The sequence below is a fragment of the Rhyacophila brunnea genome, unplaced genomic scaffold (assembly GCF_057557595.1).
Source record: "Rhyacophila brunnea isolate RB1 unplaced genomic scaffold, BYU_Rbru_1.0 scaffold_3, whole genome shotgun sequence".
NCBI lineage: Eukaryota > Metazoa > Arthropoda > Insecta > Trichoptera > Rhyacophilidae > Rhyacophila > Rhyacophila brunnea.
In genome coordinates this window covers 38,824,185-38,845,492 of record NW_028232965.1, presented here as the reverse complement: position 1 = coordinate 38,845,492, position 21,308 = coordinate 38,824,185, and the positions used below count along the sequence as shown (strand labels likewise).

General features: G+C 32.3%; 1 protein-coding gene across 4 annotated transcripts in view; it reads left to right on the top strand.

Moving 5' to 3' along the window:
- Nucleotides 1–11,552, top strand: part of LOC147068331 (androgen-induced gene 1 protein-like) — a 60,554-nt gene extending 49,002 nt beyond the window's left edge. For 3 of the 4 annotated variants that reach the window (XM_085952595.1, XM_085952597.1, XM_085952594.1), the window contains exon 2: nucleotides 9,709–11,552. In XM_085952595.1, the coding sequence (XP_085808721.1) occupies nucleotides 9,709–10,266 (558 nt within the window). In that variant the 3' untranslated portion in view covers nucleotides 10,267–11,552. Of the gene's footprint in view, nucleotides 1–8,537; nucleotides 8,851–9,708 lie in introns of those variants that run through there. The other variant, XM_085952593.1, reaches the window with a different exon arrangement.
- The last annotated feature ends 9,756 nt before the right edge of the window (nucleotides 11,553–21,308 follow it).

Genomic DNA, 21,308 nt, shown 5'->3' with positions numbered 1-21,308 from the left:
TTTCCCTATATTATAACCTTTTTTTTTGACCATGTCCGATCCTAATAGGATCATATGGGCCTCCACAGAGTAGAGGTTTGTATTAACAGATTTTGTTTTTTACGAGAAATGGATGTCAGCCACTTGCTCAACCTATTAGGTCCATACCCTGACTCACACACAAACTGAAAAACAATATGTGTACTGTGCAGACGCATATCGGCCCACACGCCAACGTGTAGCGTGTAAAGTAGACCGGCTTTCAACTTTTCTCGGAAGATTGTTTATAATCTGCTTGTTAACTTGTTCGATGATGACACTGGGTGAGTTTACAAGCTGATTGTAAATTCGCCAACAAGCAGCTTGTAAAGTACCTCAGTGTCATCGATCCATTACGAGGTCCCGAAGATGAAGAAGTAATATTCCATTCAGCGAAATATTTTGTATTTTTACAGGCACAATGAACGAAACATTAGTTTTTCAAAACATTTTCAAATATCGAATAATATATTGTATCAGGGCTGTCGGGATCTGAATATAGCAAACTGGTGTGGCATTATTTTCTAGCACATTATATTATTTTTCATTGTTTATTTTAATTAATATTAATAAAATTATACTACTATAAAGAATTGCAATAGTATTGCTAATCAATAATTAAATAATATTATTATATATTATATAAGTATTTATAATATTACGTATTTTGTCCGTTATACCGACGTATAAAATTTTAAATTTATCTGAAAAATAATCGTTATTTTAGCAATGATACAGTAATATGGGTGATTAGGTGCCTACATAATATTATAATAATGTTAGACTACCCTTTCTTGACTTGCATAATGATTCATCATTTCAAAATAAATTATCGTTTACGCTCCAATGCCATGCATATAGCGTAGCCCCTCACAGAATGGAAGTTATATTATAATCCTTTTACTATAAATAATTAGCATTTTGCAATCCATTGGATCCATGCTTCATCGAAAACATTATTTTTTTACTACAACAATCTTAAGTATTCGAAAAATAAAACTATCCTTGCATAAATGATAAATAAGCGAAAAATTAATGTCATATTGACAAATAAAATTTTTGGAAGTAACCAAATATTACTCGAAACTATTTAAAAGATATGGGTATCACAATTTATAGTAACCATCATAAATTTTGATCAATCCACTGCTGAACGAAGGCCTCTCCAAGTTAACTCGCTACTACATAGGTTGCCATTTATATTTCGGGAATTTGCAACACTGGTGTTGCTAGGTGCAATTTGACTTCTGTATTTTAAAGTTTGACATTTCGGCAAAAGTATTAGTAAGTTGTTTTTTTTTTAATTCATTTGAAAAATTTATCTCGGCCAAAAAATGGAATTAACTCGTGAAAATTTTCTTGCGATTATTTTTAACAACTTTCGACGTGGATTAACACGGGAACAGTGCATCGCTGAACTTAATGCTTTATATGGAGATAAAGCACCATCAAAAACTACGGTATATCGCTGATTTAGCGAATATTATCGTGGCTGTCGTTCACTCACAGACGAGCCGCGTGAAGATCGTCCAAAATCAATTGAAGATCTTGGCATAAAAACAGCAAATGTCACAAAACACTTTTTTTTCAGGAGAGGGTAAAAACATAATATCTTGGTTGTCAATTTTTTTTTATTAATTTGACAATGAGAAATTATAGAAAAACCGTATATGCACTATATAAATGTAAAAAAAATATTAAATCTATTTCGGTTAAATAGATATTTAAAAAAGAATGAGTGTGACATTTGCTGTTTTTACACAATTTTTGGACATTTGTTGTTTTTATTGCAAAATTGAAAAGATCGAAATGTAAATAGTATGACTAAAACTATAATTTTATTAAATAAAATAAAGAATATATATTTCGATTTTTTTTTACAATAAAAACAGTTTTATTTTTCAGCATTTTTGCCAATTTGTAGAAGGTAACTCCAAAACATGGTTTTTGAATGCATCAACTCTTCTGGTGTAGAAAATCGTTGACCACGCAATTTATCTTTGGCTGTCGGGAATAAAAAGAAATCATTTGGTGCCAACTTGGGTCTGTACGGCGGATGACCCATCAATTTGATGTTTTGAGTGCTCAAATAGGCGCTTGTTTGAGCCGATGTGTGAGAGCTCGCATTGTCTTGATAAAGGATGATTTGACGCCGACAGTTGCTTTTCCTCATTTCACCAAAAACTAATATTCCCGAAATATAAACGGCTACCCTAGTATATTGAACAATCGGCGTTTGCCGCCTCCGCTAGTACAAATTAATATTATATCCGTAATCAGATAATATTATTGACGGTAATAATAATTGAACATATTAAGAGTTTAAACTATTCTACGTCATGAATCTGTAGTGTAGGTAGATCAAGCGACGTATTTTCTCTAAATATGTACATATGCAATCGGCGCACTTGTGCTTGAGAGAAAAGAACCGTGTTCATGTAATTTAAAGTATTTAGAGTTAGACCGTTGAAATTTATACATATTAGTTAAAATAATATTTACTGATAGTTATCATTCAGTATTTATATTTTCCCAGGTCAAAATTACAGTCGAGAGCTTTTTTAGTTTTTTTTAAAGGTGTCAATCAGTATTGACCATTTGGGAGTGAAGTAATATATATCCGATTCGAAGCTAAGCGTTAATGTCTGCTATAAGGGAAAAGCAATTTAATATTGAATCACCAAGATTGCGTGATTTATTATTTTTCCCCAAATATCATACGGCGCACCTTTGCATATCACTGGTTTAGACTATTTAGATAAACAATCACAAAAAATCCCAAACCACAAAGTTTCTTTTTCTTCGTCGGGACGTCATGATTGAGGATCGTGACCCGTTTGACAGATTTCTGCACGGTTTTGCTCTATCACTTTCGGCATTCAGCTACAGTACCAAGACCTGTGTCAATGAAAACCCGCAGCATTCTTGATTTCGTCTGGAAGACGTTCTTCCTCATCGTCTCCGACCTTCCAACACACCAAAAATCGCGAGCTTATTCCAGATTATAATTTTATTCTTCGTGCGGTATAATAATATATGACCCAATAAAGCGAAGGCAAACCGAGTCGAGTCTGTACTGTCATAATATGCATCCGAAAGTTAAAACAGCCAACCAACTTTTGTATATAGCCGCCATTTTTCAGTGTGCCAACGTACAGAATATTAATTTATATAATATGTCACTAATACAGCCACACTAAACACGTTTTGGATGTTCAAACTACTTGTCTATAACTGTACATATTTAGATTAAACCACAATAATACACGTTTTACAAACATAATGATGTCGGTACATTAATATGTAAATAATTAGAAGATAAAAAGAACTTTTTATATACAACGTTTTTAAATTTTCTGTCGAATTATTATGCTCAATATGCTCAAACTTGTACCTGATAAGAAGTAAATAAAAACAAACAAACAAACAATGATATAGAGTACTGAAATGTCATTTTGACATTTCATTTTGATTTCCATAGTAACGCACGTATATATTAATAAGTTAGTTGCTAGGACCACCCCCTTAACAACCAATAATAGTCTTTTACTTTTTACGGATTTTTCTGAAATAACTTTCCATACAAAACAGAATTAGCTGAAAATGAATTCAAAGTATTAAAAGAATGCATTGGCATCGTGTTCTGATATATTCTAAAAGTTCTAAATGTCTAGCTAGTCGGGAAGTTAGTTAAAAATTGATTGCAAGATTTGTACTGGAAAAACAACCATCGGATAAACAAGAATACGAGCTAATAAAAACGTTGTAATAATAATAAAAATACGATATATCCATAGTAGGAAAATACACAAACGTGTATGTGCATGTTATTATATTATTGTCCATAGAAACAGGGCCCTAAATCAGGGGTGGTCAACCTTTTTATACCTACCGCCCACTTTTGCATCTCTCTTAGTAGTAAAATTTTCTAATTACCCACCGGTTCCACAGTAATAGTGATTTATAAAGTAGGGAAGTAACTTTACTTTATAAAATTTATAAAACAGAGTTACAGCAAATTAAAGCATATAATAATAATTACTTACCAAATACTTTATGTCAGACTTTCGCTAAGTTTGGCAGAATAAATCTTAATAAAACGATTTACTGTAGTCTATCTTTTTATTTATACTTTGCATAGATCGAATGTGAGGGCGATACAAATTATTGTTTATTATTATTTTTTTCTTTATTAAACACCACAACAGGCCGTGAAGCCCAATAATAGTGGTAAAACTCCCAGGCTTGAGGAATTTACATGTTAGATTACGTAAATATATTTGACCTCGCTGGGAATCGAGCCCAGAACTCCGTGATGGAAGGCCAGCGCCTTGCGCACTGCACCACGAGAGCCGCCGATACTTGGTATATTTTCTGAAATTTTAATTGTCACGGGGAATTTTATGAAAACATAATAAAAATGTTTTTAAAACCCCTACTGCCTACCATGAAGGCTCGAACGCCCCCACCAGTGGGCGGTAAGGACCAGGTTGACTACCCCTGCTCTAAATGGTCGGAGCGCAACGGAGCGCGCTTCCGGTTCATGAACTCCAAAAAATTATCGCTCCGTCTCGTGGAAACAATAATTTTGCTATCTGAACTTTTTTTGTGTTATTTTGTTTTCATGTTACTGTGTTTTAGAGAGCTACCGAGCGCTCAGGTTCGTAAAATTTTCCTTTTCGAGCGCTGCATAGAAATAACAAGGGTCGCAATGATAATGGTATATATTCAAAACAATATGATAATAATAATATGAAAGAGTGCATGTTTCATCCTAATAACTCTGTCATAGGATTAGGATTATATCCTGCAGTCTACAAAGTTAGAAGAGATTTTTACTTGGCTAGCTATTTTTACGTGATACCTATACCTAAATGAGAAATCTGCCATTCTTGGTAGTATTGACCAGTGGGGGGGGGGGGGGTAGCAAGGAACGAGTAAGTGGGCAGTTGCCCCGGGCAACGTGTCAAATATGACAATTTATATGTCGAGAACAAATGATAATTTAATTCATATTCAGAATCACAGAACAAAGAAACGTTTTTCAAAATATGGTAAATAAACGTGCGCACACTTTAAAGAAAAAAATAAAGAAAACGCGACCATAATAACGAGAGTGTCATTGCACGCATTAAGGCAGTGCTTCTTAAACTGAATAATTAGTCGTAACCGGTTGAACCGAACACAGGTGAACTTTATATTTATTGATAGTATATTATGACGTACAGTGTACGATAAACTATAGGTATATAAAAGTAGTACATGAGTGCTAAAACACTTTGCTACGTCCCCAGTATTAACTTATGTATCCTTGGTATCTATCTTCGAAATGAATGCTCTGTGCAACCAAATCACTTTGGATATTGATATATTCCACTTGCGTGCGCCGAGTTTATGTGGATGTTTAATAAATTCTCAAAATACGGTCTAGTTGGCTCACTCGGTATACTCCCATGTAATTTTTATGATTTTTGTATCTACAAATTCTTATTGCACTGTATTTGTTTAAATAATGTTAGATAATACCGTTGCCTGTTTTGTTTTTTAAGCCACACTGTGCGCGTCTTGAATTTATAATGTTCACTGGGTATACTTAATATGTAAAATAAATAAATTTGAAATCAAAATTAATTTCAGAGTTAAGTACCTACTTAATATTCGTATTTTAAAAAATTCTGAATGTTTTTCTCAATCTATAAATTATTATTTTATTTGTGTAATTTCCCTCTTATGTACTTAGTTATTATAATAATATTAATTCAAGAGCCATGCTGTCTAATCGTTTTTAATTCTTACATACTTAATTTTATTTCAAGTATGAAAATACAGTTTCCTGTGACTTATATAAGTTATATAAGATATCGCCTAGTTAATGATATTTTTATAGTGATTAAAATAATAGGTATGTAACTAGGTAGATTGTCTATGAAAACGAAAGTGTGGAAACCTTAAAAATATACGTACCCTCGTTTTTTACAGTTTATCCAATTAGGCACCCTTTGTCTAGCTTTCAGTTCTTGCTAGATCTATATAGGACCTAGGCACAATGTACAATTATTTCAATAATATCTACACCACTTACCTACTTTACGTCAATAATATTAAATGTGATTACCGGACATCATAATAATAATTAATTCTCTGCACAATATTTATTTTTAATTATTCCAAAATGTATTACAATTTGATACACGCTTCGATCGTTATCGCGTATGTTTTTTCAATTAGCTATGATGTGTTTTTTCTCAATTTTACTGAAGAAATGTGTCCGAAAATCATCACTCAAGGTTTTGGAGGTCGCTCTAGATTTTTGACCTATTGGAATTTGGTAAGTTGATAATGTAGTGTACAATATTAGTTTATTGTATAGCGTCAGTGACGTCCCTAGACAAAATGCCGCCACATTTTTTTATAGAGTACTTTTTATATCCTTTCATGACTCGAATATCTAATAAGTGTGTAGAATGGATACATTACTAACAAGATATAGGTATACTACTAAATCTAATATAAATGCCATCTCTGCTTCAATAGAAAATATTGCTAGTCTACGGTTTCACATAGGTATATTTAAAAATACACCATATACATACAACTTCCATAGCTCGCGAGTGACTGTGAATAAAGTGACGTCCAAGGACAACGGAAGTAAACTAGACACCGCGAACCCGACAAAAAAATAAAGTCCTGTAGAAGATTTTATAGTACTTACCTAATTAATATACTTATTTTGTTTACAACTAGTGAGCTGATTTTTTTAATGGAAAGATATTTCCGTTATTACTAAGTTTAGGTAGCTTTCTATATATACCAAATGATTCTCCTCTATTTGCCGCCCTTTGAGTAACTGCCGCCCCCAAGCGACGCTCAATCTGCCTACCCCCACGGGACGTCACTGTATAGCGTTGAGTAACTAATAATTATTTTATGTATTCTTTTAAGGGGTGACTTGTCATAATTAATCAGGTACACTATGTAGGTACCAAGGTATTAATGAATAATGGCAATGATAATAGGTACCTAATAATAATCCTCCCCCCGAACATTCCAATCCTAATATATAGATCATAATATGGGTCTTCACAGAGTGGAGGTTTGTATTAACAGATTTTGTTTTTACGAGAAATGGATGTCAGCCACTTGCTCAACCTATTAGGTCCATACTCTGACTCGTACACAAATTGAAAAAACAATATGTGTACTTGCCAGACCCAGTATTCGAACCTGGGACCCACGACGCTATAGGCCGACGCTTAAGGGGGAGAGGCACGCCAGCAGAGAACCTAGCGGAAAAATACGAAGCTTGCAATTTGAGATTTGTTTTTTGATAATTTACAATTTCAACTGTATTAATTAATTAATATGTATCTGAAAACATTAAAAAGATTTTTTATTTTTTTTTTAAATTTAAAGATAAACTTACAATTGTAAAAAAAATGTAATAAAATTTGAATTCGTTGCAGGGTCAAATCTTATTATTACATTATATTTTATGGTCATATTTATTATTAAAATTTAGTTTATTAAGTTTTCAATTTTTCGGCGTTTAGATTTTTGAATAATTCATAATTTTAATATTTTTTATATTTATTTTAAAAAACATCGATTTTTATAAAAATATAAATGTGTATAACTTGAAATCCTTTTTATTTACATCGTTACACAGCCCGGCCCCCCAGGCTAGAGCCATGTCACCCTCCCCAGCCATGACCTACACCACTCCGGAATTCGGGTGGACACCGAGATTTTTTTGACAGTTACATTAGGGATTGGGTTGCTAAAAAACCTGACATTAGTGTTTCGAAATTTTTGTGTTAGAAATTAAAATCTAAGAAATTTTTCTGAAAAGGGTGCTGAAGAATGATTACAAATCATTTTTTGCCGTGTTTTTATTTGTCTAAGCCCAATGTATAGTTTATTGCCTTTCAATTTCAATGTTTAAAATCATTCTGATAATTTTCATCTTTGGGGGGTGCCAGAGCCCCTTGCCCCCCCACCCCCTGGGTGCGCCACTGCACGTGTACAACAGACACTATTATGCTCCCGCATGTCCCGAAAAAATGTTACAATATAGTATATACAGCTTTTTTCATTAGGGACTTGTCGGTCTATCGGGATATTATATAATTTATAAATGACCAATCGAATCGGCAATTATTATAATACCTATACCAATCTATAGAATGGTAGACTCCAATCTCTTTGTATCGAATATAATAATCAAGCATATTCCAGTGTCCCGCCGGCCCAGTTCTCTCAACGTCCTGCGTCTATGGAAACGCCACATTTTTTCATATAAGTAACACATTTTCCAATATATACCTATCTATATAAAATAATGTAATATATTTAATAAAATATGTTATAAGAATATACCTATTTTGTAATTTATAAAATAAAATAACGATAAATTTATTTGGAAATTTTAAGGTTTTTAACAACGTTAAAAAATAATTATTTATATGGCGACCACTGATCAGCCAACCAGGCAACATTGAATCTATTGCGCTCGCAACGCTACGCATAAAAATTATTGTCAAGTCTCGAAAGTCCAATTCAAGTTTTTGTTCTCATTATATTTGGACTCAACTGCTTTTGACGTGTTTTTTCTGAAACAATTAGAAAAAAATGCGGAAAGATAAATCTTTAAATGTCACTTCATACGAAATTGCCGTGTTCAAAGCTATGCGAACAATAATGCATCTCGTTGCTACAGTGCAATTTGGATACGGATGTTATTTCCACTGGTATTACGTTCATGTTCCCACTGAGGTCCATTCTATGGGTTCCGAATTTGGAGGAAAGCTTAAATTCCTCACATTTTGTGATGCGGTAAGGTTTCTTTTACGTTCAAATACCGTTTATAATAAATATGTATACCTACCGGTTTGCCTAACCATTAAACGTCACTTTCCTACATTATGACGTCTATTTATTTTCAGCTGATTGAGAGCATTAGGCATCACTGCATTTTTTTCTATCAAATATATTAATCGGGAGTCGCCGACACACACTTTGTGGTTGTTTGATACGAATGCCAAACACTGCTTGAAGCAGAAATGCAACGGGCTTCAAAAAAACCCTTATTTACTTATTCAGTCACAATAAGACAGGGAGCACAGCCGCTTTTATTCCAGAGATCGTTTAGTATGCCAGTTTATGTGTTTGTGTAGGACTGGCTGTCAGTTATATTCAGCCTGTCAACCTGTAATGTCACACTGAGCCAATACAAACTCTGAAAAATGTGTTTCATAAAATATGCAAAAACAATTTTATGAAGATAAAAAAGCCCACGGGATTAGTTACTACACGGAAGTATGACACACACAATATATTTCCAATAGAAATAAAGTGTTTCCCTGTTGAAATATGCATGTTTGCGTTGTCATCTGACCCCGACTGTCTTTCCACAAACCACTTTTATTCTCCTGCCTACCTATTGCCACTGAAAAAATTTCATTCAATTTACAAAAGTCATGTCAGTCAGTTAAGTGATCTATGCACTGCCTCATTCATATTACGCAGAGAATTCTCCATAGTATAAGAAATGATTTTTCTCATGGTGGCAAAAAGATACCTATCCATATATTATTTAACCATTTTTCATCTATTAATAATTATTGTCCTTCACTGTTGGTAAATAAGTGAATACATTAAACCATACTAATTATTATTTTTTCTTTGTTCCAGGCGTTGCAGACCATATACTTCGCCATCGCTTTACTCAATGACTTCATAGGATCCAACGAAAATGTGCCATCAAAAATGCCGATGATCAGACGCGTGAAGGATTATTTGTTTAGCTCTCTAGCATTCCCATGCGCTCTGTTTGTTGGCATCACTTTCTGGGGCATCATGGCCGTCGACAGAGAACTCGTGTTCCCGAAGATCTTGGATGACTACTTCCCGACGTGGCTCAACCATCTGATGCACACCAATATAATGGTCTTTATTCTTTTGGAAATGTTCTTGACATTCAGACAATACCCCACCAAGAAACAAGGCCTCACCGGACTGTCTCTCTTTTTGATCACATATTTGATTTGGATGCACGTGATTTATTATTACTCCGGTGTCTGGGTCTACCCCATCATCGAAGTGCTGAACTGGCCCCTGAGGATCTTGTTCTATTTGGGAACTTTATTATTGGGCGTCAGTCTTTACGCTCTGGGCGAGTATCTCAACAATAAACTATGGTCCAAACAAATATCTCAATTGAAGAGGTCAAGCAGAAAAAGGTTGAATTAAGAGACTCCTTCGATTTTTCCATCTATGATTTAGAAAATGTCGCACTTTAACCGCAGACTGTTGAGAATTAAATTTCATTGGCAATTAAAAAAATAAGTATAATAATTTATTTAGAGCAAATCACATAATATTTTTTTTTAATTATTTATCTACTTTCTGGTTGTAAGCTTGTTTGTAAAACATCGTGTGGGTTGGCAACATGTAGAGCCCGAGATTGAATTGTCACCCTCGTATTCTTAATTTCGAGAAAAATCAAGTTTAAACTATGTATGTGCATAATATCAATTTGATTAATTTAAAAATGAGTCATAGAGATCCTTTGCATAAATTATTATTGTTTGTTTAAATGTATCTGGCTTAATATCACCTGCGAAATCATAAATATCACTGAGAAATATTTTTGAATAAAAAGTCTAATTTAACTCGCCTAAATTCTAAAAACACCCTTAGCCGAATTTTAAACCAGTTTTTTTTAAATAAATACCTTATATTAGGGGCAATTCTCACACATATTCAATTCAATTTTAACCAAAATGAGGGTTGACACTATTTTATCCCCGGTTGGCTATTTTGAAGTATGAAAAGGTTCATTTAATAATTGTGAAGCATGTTATAATAGTGACACATGACAGTAAGTGACCTTTACCGTTATATCAACTGCCATTCTCATAGATAATAATTGAATATTACTGTATAAGGAAAAAGTTGTTACAATATATATTACCGTATAGTGATAGTTTCTTAATTGTGTCTAGTAATAAAATTATTAAATCGATCATATAGTAGACATTCCAAAGCTGGCTCAAGTTGATGCGTTCACCCGTACGAATGTCCGAGGGGATCGACGAATATAGAGCGAACATTGTCTGTGTATTATCACATACCGTACTATACAATATACGCAAATCGCCGACCACATAAAGAACTCTTAATATTCATACAAACACATGGATGTGTGTGGAGCCGACTTAAATACATACACAGATCAATGTCACTGATAGGAGTATAATATGGATGGATACTGACATATTAAGAAATTTTATTCTTATGAAGTCCAGTAAAAAGTATAAATTTGATTGAAACTGCATCTTACAGTATGAAAGCTTTGTCTTCTTATTTATTCCATTGTGTAGTATGATAAGAGAACTATTTGTAAATTTTGTAAACTTATCATTAATGACTTAGCTGGGCGTAAATAAAGATGTTTATAGTTTTATAATATTATATTATTGAGGAAATGTAATTTGGATATCAATAAAATAGTCACTCATACTAACTAGCTTGAATTGTAGTTTCAACTGTAGCATTGAAAATATGTCCTATTTATATATAACTTTTTGATGTAGATGTTGTATAAAATTTTGCGATTTTTAATGTTAACTAAAAATATTAATACCATGACACATAGACATAGATTTTTAAAAATTATTTGTATCCAAACGATGATCTTAGAAACATTCCTATCCAGTAATAATTATTATAAAGATTATTACATATGAAGTCATTCCAAATTATCTTTCACATTGAATCGTTTGCATCTGTCTGGAAGATATAAGATTGTTCGTTGGAAAATTACGATCTTAGTAATTCTTACAATAAATACATGTAACTTTTAAGATAAAATATAATATTTAACGCCTTAATTGCGATTGTCTTACAAAAATAGTTTGTCTCCATTGAACACCGTTACCGCACAAAATGATCAGTAAAGTTCTCACATAGTAATGTTACCGATGCCTGTGAAAGCGTTTGCAATAAAAATGTGACTTAACTTATTTTGTCGAATTTGTATGTCATTTTATATCATTATATTTAAAAATATTTTTGTTATTAAAAAATGTAATGATACTGTTTTTATTTTATTTCAAGAATAGACATCCCTTATTGATACTGCTTTAATCATTTAACGGCCCACATTCCCAACGTAGGTCAAAATGTAGTTTTTATGGTATTTTCAAAGCATTAGCCTGAACATTCCTTAATGTTGGGCATGTGGGCCCTTAAATGAAATCTTGATGAAGGCTCAATAAACATTACTAAATTATTATAAAAAAGCCTGAAGTATTAACAAAAGCACTTTGTAATCTTTGCTCAGACAGTAAACATGCATTGAAGTTCAGAACAAAACAATCTCATTTTTTTGGGTGTCAAAAGCTACAATGCTTTCAAAATTACACATGAAGCGATAAAGATGTTGCTGTCTTTTACAACCATCTATAGGCCCAGATACATGCGAGTGAAAAGGCATGTTTTTCATGAGTAGTTTGGATGCGAGATTTAAATACCTTATATGACAATTTCTTGAAATCTCAAGAAATAAATAAGTCATTCTCGAATATCAAATATTCGAGAATAGTCAAGAAATTGCAAGCACTAGTCGTCATGGTGATCATTATATTAGAGGACAGCCCCTTAGCTGTGCCCAGTACCTATCCTGTTTTTATTATTATTTCAATATATCAGTTGTGTCATTTTAAAAACATTATTTCTGCTAATCCTACAAGAAAAGTTGACTAAGACCTGCACAATGAAAACTTTGAGAATAATTCATAGAGGATCACAATAATCACCAGTCATTTACTTATTTGCAAGCAGTCTGCTAAACTGGACAATATCAGAACAAGTGCATTGCAGGTGCCGGGTCTAGGACGATTTGGCATCGGGCGATTGGCCTCCGGTACAATCGGACGCCGGCCCAGTTGGCCTCCGGGACGATCGGACACCGGTACAATCGGGCGCCGGCCCAGCCGGGAAATTGGACGCCGCACGGCTGAATAAAATGCGCAAAGGAAAAGACCTACGTAACGACTTGGCAGAAAAAGTAGACACGATACTTTAGTATGCTTCTATCTACTTAGTGGTTATACCTAATACATTTTGTGCTTAACATATTTTTATTATGATTAATAATAATTATTACTTATGCTTTGTGTTGTTTATAAAAAGAAAAGAATTCTTTCCTCGTCACAACTTGAAGATGTGCATAATTAAGTAATTTATTGTGTATACCTACCTATTCATATTAAAAAAAAAACAAATATTAATAATGAATTGGTTAGTTAAAATAATATCTTTCGGCGTTTTCTCGATTTCATGTTATTTTAATTGAACTTTATATGTGTACATAATCCGTAAATAAGTATTTTGATGATTATGAAATTACAAACAATATAAGTAGGTAAACTACTTGAAAGTTACCTACATATTACATTATATATTATGTTGACAAAGCGAAGTTGTAACTTTATTGGAAGTTTTAGTCATTTAAACACGATTTTGAATACTGGATAAGTCAATCCTCCCAAATAATCGTTTTATACTTTATCATATTATAGGTTACACAGTTTGGGGGTACCTATTCATAATTTTACAAATAACATGTTTTTAATTGATATAAATTTAAAAATCCATACCTACCCAATAATTAGTTAATGGATACCTACAGTTTTTTTTAAATTGTTTTATTTATAAAAAAATTGACAATTAGGTTCCTTTTTATTGTTAAAGGTTTTCAAATTAACTCTCGCATAGAATTCTTAAATCATTGGTTTTGTATGGCAATTAATTATATAATATGATTCATATTATTTATTGTATCTAATACCTCATAAGTAATGTATTTATATTCTTATAAATATATAGGTTATTGAGTATTAAGCCCACTTGGAGTTATACAAAAACTATCGGACGTATTGAGACATTTTGTAGTTGTGAAAGAGTCCATTATAATATGCAATTGGATTTCTACAACCATAATCCTGTATATTTTTTAAATACGGTTATCAGCACCTTTAAATGATTGTATTTCTGAGGCCTTTCCTTGTTCATTACATTAGAATCTACTAAATAAATAATCTATACCTCAGAGGCAGGCGGCGGCAACTGCCATATTCTCATTTTTTTTCAAAGAGCAAAAAAACAATTTATATTTTTCATGAATGCCTATAGCTAATAAAAACTAAAAACATAAACAAAAGGCGATCATCTTTTCGGTAAATTTAATTCATTAAAGCACTGTTAGAATATTAAAAAAAAAAAAAACGTTTAATTAAATTTAGAATATAAACTAAATTATTATTAAAATAAGCAGTAAGGATTAGTATCATATTGCCTCTTACGCGAAAATAGCCCATCATTCCGACACATTGTCTTGATCCCAAAGTCAACCGACAAGAACTTGGCAATCATTTAGTTAGATAGTCACGAAGATTGACTGTAGGACATTTTTATCAATTATTAAAAATGGTTTCATCTTAATTATTCTGTCAAAAACTCATTTCTGAAAAAAATGGAGTTGCATTAATCTGCTTCCGAAGAACAGGAATAACGTTGTGGAACTTATATTCAATCGTGAATTTATTATAAATGTCACAAATTTATGTAAGTAATATTACACTGACACTGCCACAATGATCAAAGAAAATGTCTATGACGAGGAGTATACATTTTTTTTATTTTACCATTTTTAGTTGTTATGAAAATCTGCCCCGAAATTATGGTCTATGTATACAAAGGTAAATAATCATTAGGTATTTTTTAAACATCTCAAAATACTATTACTAAGGAGATAATGCAAAGGTTAAAAGCATTAACCCTACAGAATGCACCTAGATCAGTGATGGCGAGCCTGTGACACTAGTGTCACGCGAGATAATTTTTCATGGCACACGAATGTTTTATTTTAAAAAGAGAAAAAAACCTACAATAATTTAATAATGCGTGTTTTCTTCGGTGTTAATATTATTTTTACCAATCGACGAAATTTCAGGCAAAAATGACAGATTAAAAATAAAAATATTCAACCAACAATGATGACAACTTGATGAAATTTATGCGCAGTCATTCAAATATAAACAGCTGCTTATTGTTTTACCTCAAACATAATCGATAAAATGGAAAACCGCTTAGTGATAGGGAATATATTAATATGAAAGAAGCGTTGCTAAAATGCTTCAACGATCTCCTTGAAATTTTGAAAACAAGGAAAAAATTATTCAACGAATAAAAGATTAGCCTTCGGCTAGAAACATGGTGAAAATAAAACTCGAGAACTCAATTATAATCTTTAAACTTTTTCAATAGCATTCTTAAAAACCGTTTTTCATCTTTTTTCTCATGAAAAACTGCTCGGTATGTCAGACAGTCGAAAAATTATAATAGGGAAATTTTGGCCGGCGTACGTAAAAAGGTTCGCCAACCCTGATCGAGATAATACTATTAAACCTATTTTTTCTCCAAAAAAGGGGTTTTCAAACTGTGTTCACTCCTATAATATTTCTTTTATTGTGTTAACTGTCAATTCATGGTGGAAATGAATTGTATTATTGATTTAATTTAATAGAACGCAATTTTTTATCGTACTGACTAGACTAGCCACTGGGTGGACGAAACCGGTCGCAGTTATAAAAGGTTCATCTGATTGGGTCATCGATATATTTAATATACATATTAAATTTTGTTCAATTCTACATTATAAGTCATAATTTGTGTTATGCTAATAATTATTAAATTTATAAATACGTGCTGCAATATAATCAGTTAATGTCGATTTAATGATTTATTTTCTTCCAAACTCAATAATTACCCAGTATTATTTAACCCAACTAAAAAAATACGACATCCAGCAGGATTCGCGCCCAGATGCGTGCTCTGGCCACTTTGCTATACGAGTCCTATCTAATTGTATCGAAGTGAGCTAATGTTTTTACAATTCTCTCTGAAGCACTTTCTAAATTACGTTACTTATTGGCAATCGGCTTTTGTATTTTAAATCAAAGTAGGTATTGAATTATCGATTTCGGGATCAATCCAGTGTTTTATATTATATTTTGCTGATATTTTTGTTTGGCTAGGTATAATGAATTTTGACGAATCCACTGGATGGCCCGGCCCTTAGACTATTAGCCGATGAGTTAGACATTTTTAGAAATTCTTGTCTTATTAAAAATATTTTTAACGCTATTATAATATTTTGTATGATTCTCATGAAAATGACCAATCATTTTTAACCCCTGACTCTCAATGTAATTAGATTATTTTTAAATACATGGGGCCTTAGCACGTACCCAGGTATTTCCACAGGTAAATTAAAAATAATTCCCTATTACAAACATCGGCTTCCTAGTGATTTATATAATAGGTATTATATATTTCGACGTAGTTACACAAAAAAATACAACTCGTAAAATATAAATCAATGCTCGGTGAAATGTTTCACCAGTCAATATAATTTTTTTCCTAGATTATTTATTTTCTAATTATCTTCCCAAGTCATGTCACCATTCTGTATCCACCATATATAATGTGTGGATGGTTTTTAGTAGCCTTTCAGGACGCCGGAATCGAGTTGGCTTGAAAACAGCCTTGCTCAGGTGACAGGTGGTGGTATTGACTTTTGTTGTCAAAGAGAATATATAATTATTAAGTTTACACTGTTACTTATTACTATTTTGTTTACTATTTTAGTTATATTATACGTATTCATATTCCGACAGTGAATTTTGACCTTTTTGACATTTTCATTTTATGTGACATTTTCTTCAGAAATAAATATTTATCTTCTTCTTCTTATTGTCCCATCCCCTAGCGGAGGTCGGATACCATCAAGGTAATATTAGCTTTGTTGTCTGCTACCTGGAATGGTTCAGTGGAGCTGCACTCGTACTAATCACGGAGGTTTTTAAGCCATAAAATGCGGCGCCGTCCTCGCTTACCGCTTACGCTTACCATTAATCTTTCCTTGAATGACAAGTTGGGGAATACTGTACTTTTGTCCTCTCATAATGTAGCCGAGGTACTGTAGTTTCCTGGTTTTAATACTACGTAGAACTTCGTGGTCCTTCCCTATTCCATTAAGAACTTCAACATTTGTCACCCAGTCAGTCCAAGAAATTTTGAGGATGCGTCGATACAGCCACATCTCGAAAGCTTCAAGTCTCCGTGACATCTCTTGGTTTAGCGTCTATAATAATGTTTATAATAATTTATTAATGTTAGCCATACTATCTATCTTTCAACAAAAATATGTATTGATGAAATACACATTTAAATTAAAGGTGAAATTTTTAAGAAATGAACATTTCGACTTAAATTAATATCTACTTCACTCTACTCAACTTATTTTTAAAATAATGTAAAAAAATATACCACACTATGAACGCGTTTTTTATAAAATACATTTAGTAATAAAAATGGAATAAGCAATTTTAAGTCAAAGATACCTACTACCTATTTCAAACGATAGTGTATTAATAATAATATATACCTACATACAAATCCGCTTTGTCAACATAATATATAATAAAGTAGGTACTGAATACGGTGTAGTTTGCTAATTATTTTAGACTTATTTTATTTATTACGTATAAAATTGTGCCTAATTATTAAAGATCGATTCACCAACACATTTCAAATAATAATGTAATATAAAAATAAGGTATGTGGGTATCTTTCAAGTGGTTTACCTAATTATATTGTTTGTAATTTCATAATCTTCAAAATACTTATTTACGGATTATGTACCAGTGGCGAAGGGCGGAGGTAGGCTATAAATAGTGCACACTAAACTTTTTTAGTCATATGTATTTGTTTTTATTGAACTAAGACTACAATTTACAGATGGTGTTAGTTAGTTTTTAAAAATCAACTAAACCCTGCCTAAACGAAACCATAATAGTTTTGGTCTAATTTGGGCAAAACGACAAAATTGTGCACACTTTTTCATTCATAGTAATTTGTTTTCGTTGGATTAAAAATACATATTGCACATATTGTTGGTTATTTTTTTAAATTCATTAAGCCCTGCCTAAACCAAACTATAATATATATAAAATATTATTCTATTTATAAAATATTCAAAGTTATGTATGATTTAATTGCATAATTGTAGATATTTTATAGATATACATGTATTTTTTGACTGTTATCTATTTTGGCTTGGTTTCTCAGGGTTTAATTGAATTTTAAAAACTAATCAACATTATCTGTAAATTATAGTCTTATTTCAACGAAAACAAATATCTATGTCTGAAAAAGTTTAATGTGCACTGTTTATGGCGGATCTTAACAGCCTACCCCCACCCTTCGCCACTGTTATGTATACATATAAAGTTCAATTATAATAATATGAAATCGAAAAAACGCCGAAAGATATTATTTTAACTAACCAATTCATTATTAATATTTGTTTTTTTAATATGAATAGGTAGGTATACACAATAAACTACTTAACTATGCGCACATCTTCAAGTCCTGACGAGGAAAGAATTCTTTTCTTTTTATAAACAGCATAAAGCATAAGTAATAATTATTATCAATCATAATAAAAATACGTTAAGCGCAAAATGTATTAGGTACAACCACTAAGTAGATAGAACCATATTAAAGTGTCGCGTCTACTTTCTCTACCAAGTCATTACGTAGGTCTTTTCCTTTGCGCATTTTATTCAGCCGTGCGGCGTCCAATCTCCCGGCGGCCAGTTGGGCCGGTGTTAAATTGGGCCGGCGCCCGATTGCACCGGCGTCCGATCGTCCCGGAGGCCAATTAGGCCGGCGTCCGATTGTACCGGCGGCCAATAACCGGAGGCCAATCGCCCGAGGCCAGTTCGCGGTGCCAAATCGTCCCATTCCTGCAGGTGCTATACTCTCCAAGGAAGCACGATGCAATACCTTGGCGAGTCCGGTTTCAAACATTGTGGTGAGTAAAAAATGAGGAAAATTTCATTTATAAGAAATGTTTCCTCAAACCTACAAAAAAGTTTAAAACCTTAACATAATCATCTTGAGAAATCAAAAAGGCAATCTAGGATTATTCTCAGGAATCAAAAATATTCTATACCGTATCTCAAGAATTGAAAAAATTTCCTCTACCAGTATTATTTTATGTTGGATGTTAAATTAATAAGTTGAGATTCCTATCACCTTACCCATATAGTATATTAGTCTATGCCTTACCCTATTCAACTGTCACCAAAAGTTACACATTTTTAAATGTGCATTTCAAAATGAAAACTTGATGTGTTGAACGAATGTCTAACAATCATTACTGGTTATGTTTTTTTTATTACAACCCCACCGTGCGGGGGCCTATAAGCATAGACTAAGCCCATAGGCACCACTAGAAATAAATATTTTTTTAAAAAACAGGTCTTCCAGAATGCTTTATAACTAAACTATATTTCACCATGGAAACGGGAATACAGGTAACACAAAGAGTACCGACCTACAAACTTATCTGAGTAATGGTGATGGGGGAGCCACTGTCGAAAACTTGCCAATCAAGACTCGTAACTGGACAAAATCTGACATTTTCAAAATGGCATCCTATGGTAGTTCGTAGTTCCATTTTTGGCCATTCTACAGATAAGTTTGTCGGTCTGTACTGAAGTGAGGATGAAATATAGACTAATATTTCAATTAGCTGTAAGATTGTTGTTTGATTTAATGAAACGCGATTTTTTTGTAGTACTTATTCCACTTTTAATCAATAAATTACGACCGGTTTCAGCCAACTTCAATTGAAAATGTCCCTCTGAGGCGGCCGAAACTGGTCCTAATTTATTGATTAAAAGTGGAACACTACAAAAAAGTTGCATTTTATTAAATCAAACAATACAATACAGTTCCACCATGAATTGACAGTTAACAAAATAAAAGAAAAAAAAATTAGCTGTAAAATATTTCACACTAGATTGATTTGTACAAACTTTGCACTATTCCCACCAGCATCTGTCAAGAACTGAAAGCATTTCAAAATCACTTTAGATTCGCACAGTCAATTCTGTAAATTAGTAAATATGCGACAATTCCAAATATAACAAGTTTTTATGATGCATGTTAAAATTGTTTTCATTAAATATTACTACTACTACTACATACGTTGACCATTTCGAATATGAATATCTTTTACTTGTTAATATTATTAAATAAAACGTGATGTTTTTACACCATAGTTTGGAGGATATATTATTATTACCTACTAACTTTGTATAACAGCCTCACATTCTATGACACCAAGTTTTTTTTCATTGTGTTTGTCTTTCTCTACAATTTTATGAAATACGACTGGAATTATAATGCTACTTAACTAAAGAACCGTTATAATGCATTATTTAAGTTGAATTAATTTGTGTCTATAAAAGCAAAACAAAAAAAGTAAGAAGGGGCACGGCATGTCTTTTTTATATGAAGTTGTTATTAGACAAACGTTTCAAGTGCTTATGCTAATTTGAGAAAATGTGAATTATTTTTGGCATTGCTTGTTCATGTTTACAGTAAAAAATAAATATTCGAGGCAAAAAGAAACAATGGAAGAAGAAAAAACTCTTGTAAGAAATTATAAACACGTGTTCTTAAAAGAGATTTTGATAAAAAGGTTACATTATATTTTTTATACTAAATAAAATAATCTCATGTAATTGATCCGGAAAAAATCTAACTTCCCTAATTTAAATGCTTCATACCTATGTATTTGAAATTTTTATAGGATAAAAAAAATTGTTATTTTAAAAAGCCAATAAAAGTTAAAATACTATCATCCGTCTCCTAACGTTTCTATTGAAATCTTCAAAACGTATCTTATGACTGTCTGAAACGACTGACCGTATCAATTATTATAAATAACTAGAATAAATTACCTGGTGGCAGTGCCACCTGTCAACATTCTTGGCGATGTGCTCAATGAGACTATTTAGCTTACAATAATATCATAAGCACAGCAATATAATGACAAAAGACAATATTCACAGCTAAATGTGTAGATTTGAATACCAATATAGATTGGTAGATATCTATTTCAATAAAGCCAGCGTATTTTACGTGAGAGAATAGGTTAAGAAGTGTGTGAGCGAAATGCATATATGTGAGTAAGCAATGAAGTGAACCGCTGGTCATAAATAATGCCACTATGTTCCAATGCACTTTCAACTTGCATAATATTAATTTTTCTGTGGCCATCAGCAATTCAAGTGCGTTTCAAATGTTTCATAAATTAATGTCAATTGCTGCAATAGCTATTAGAAGTTCCTAAGGCAATCAAAGCTTTT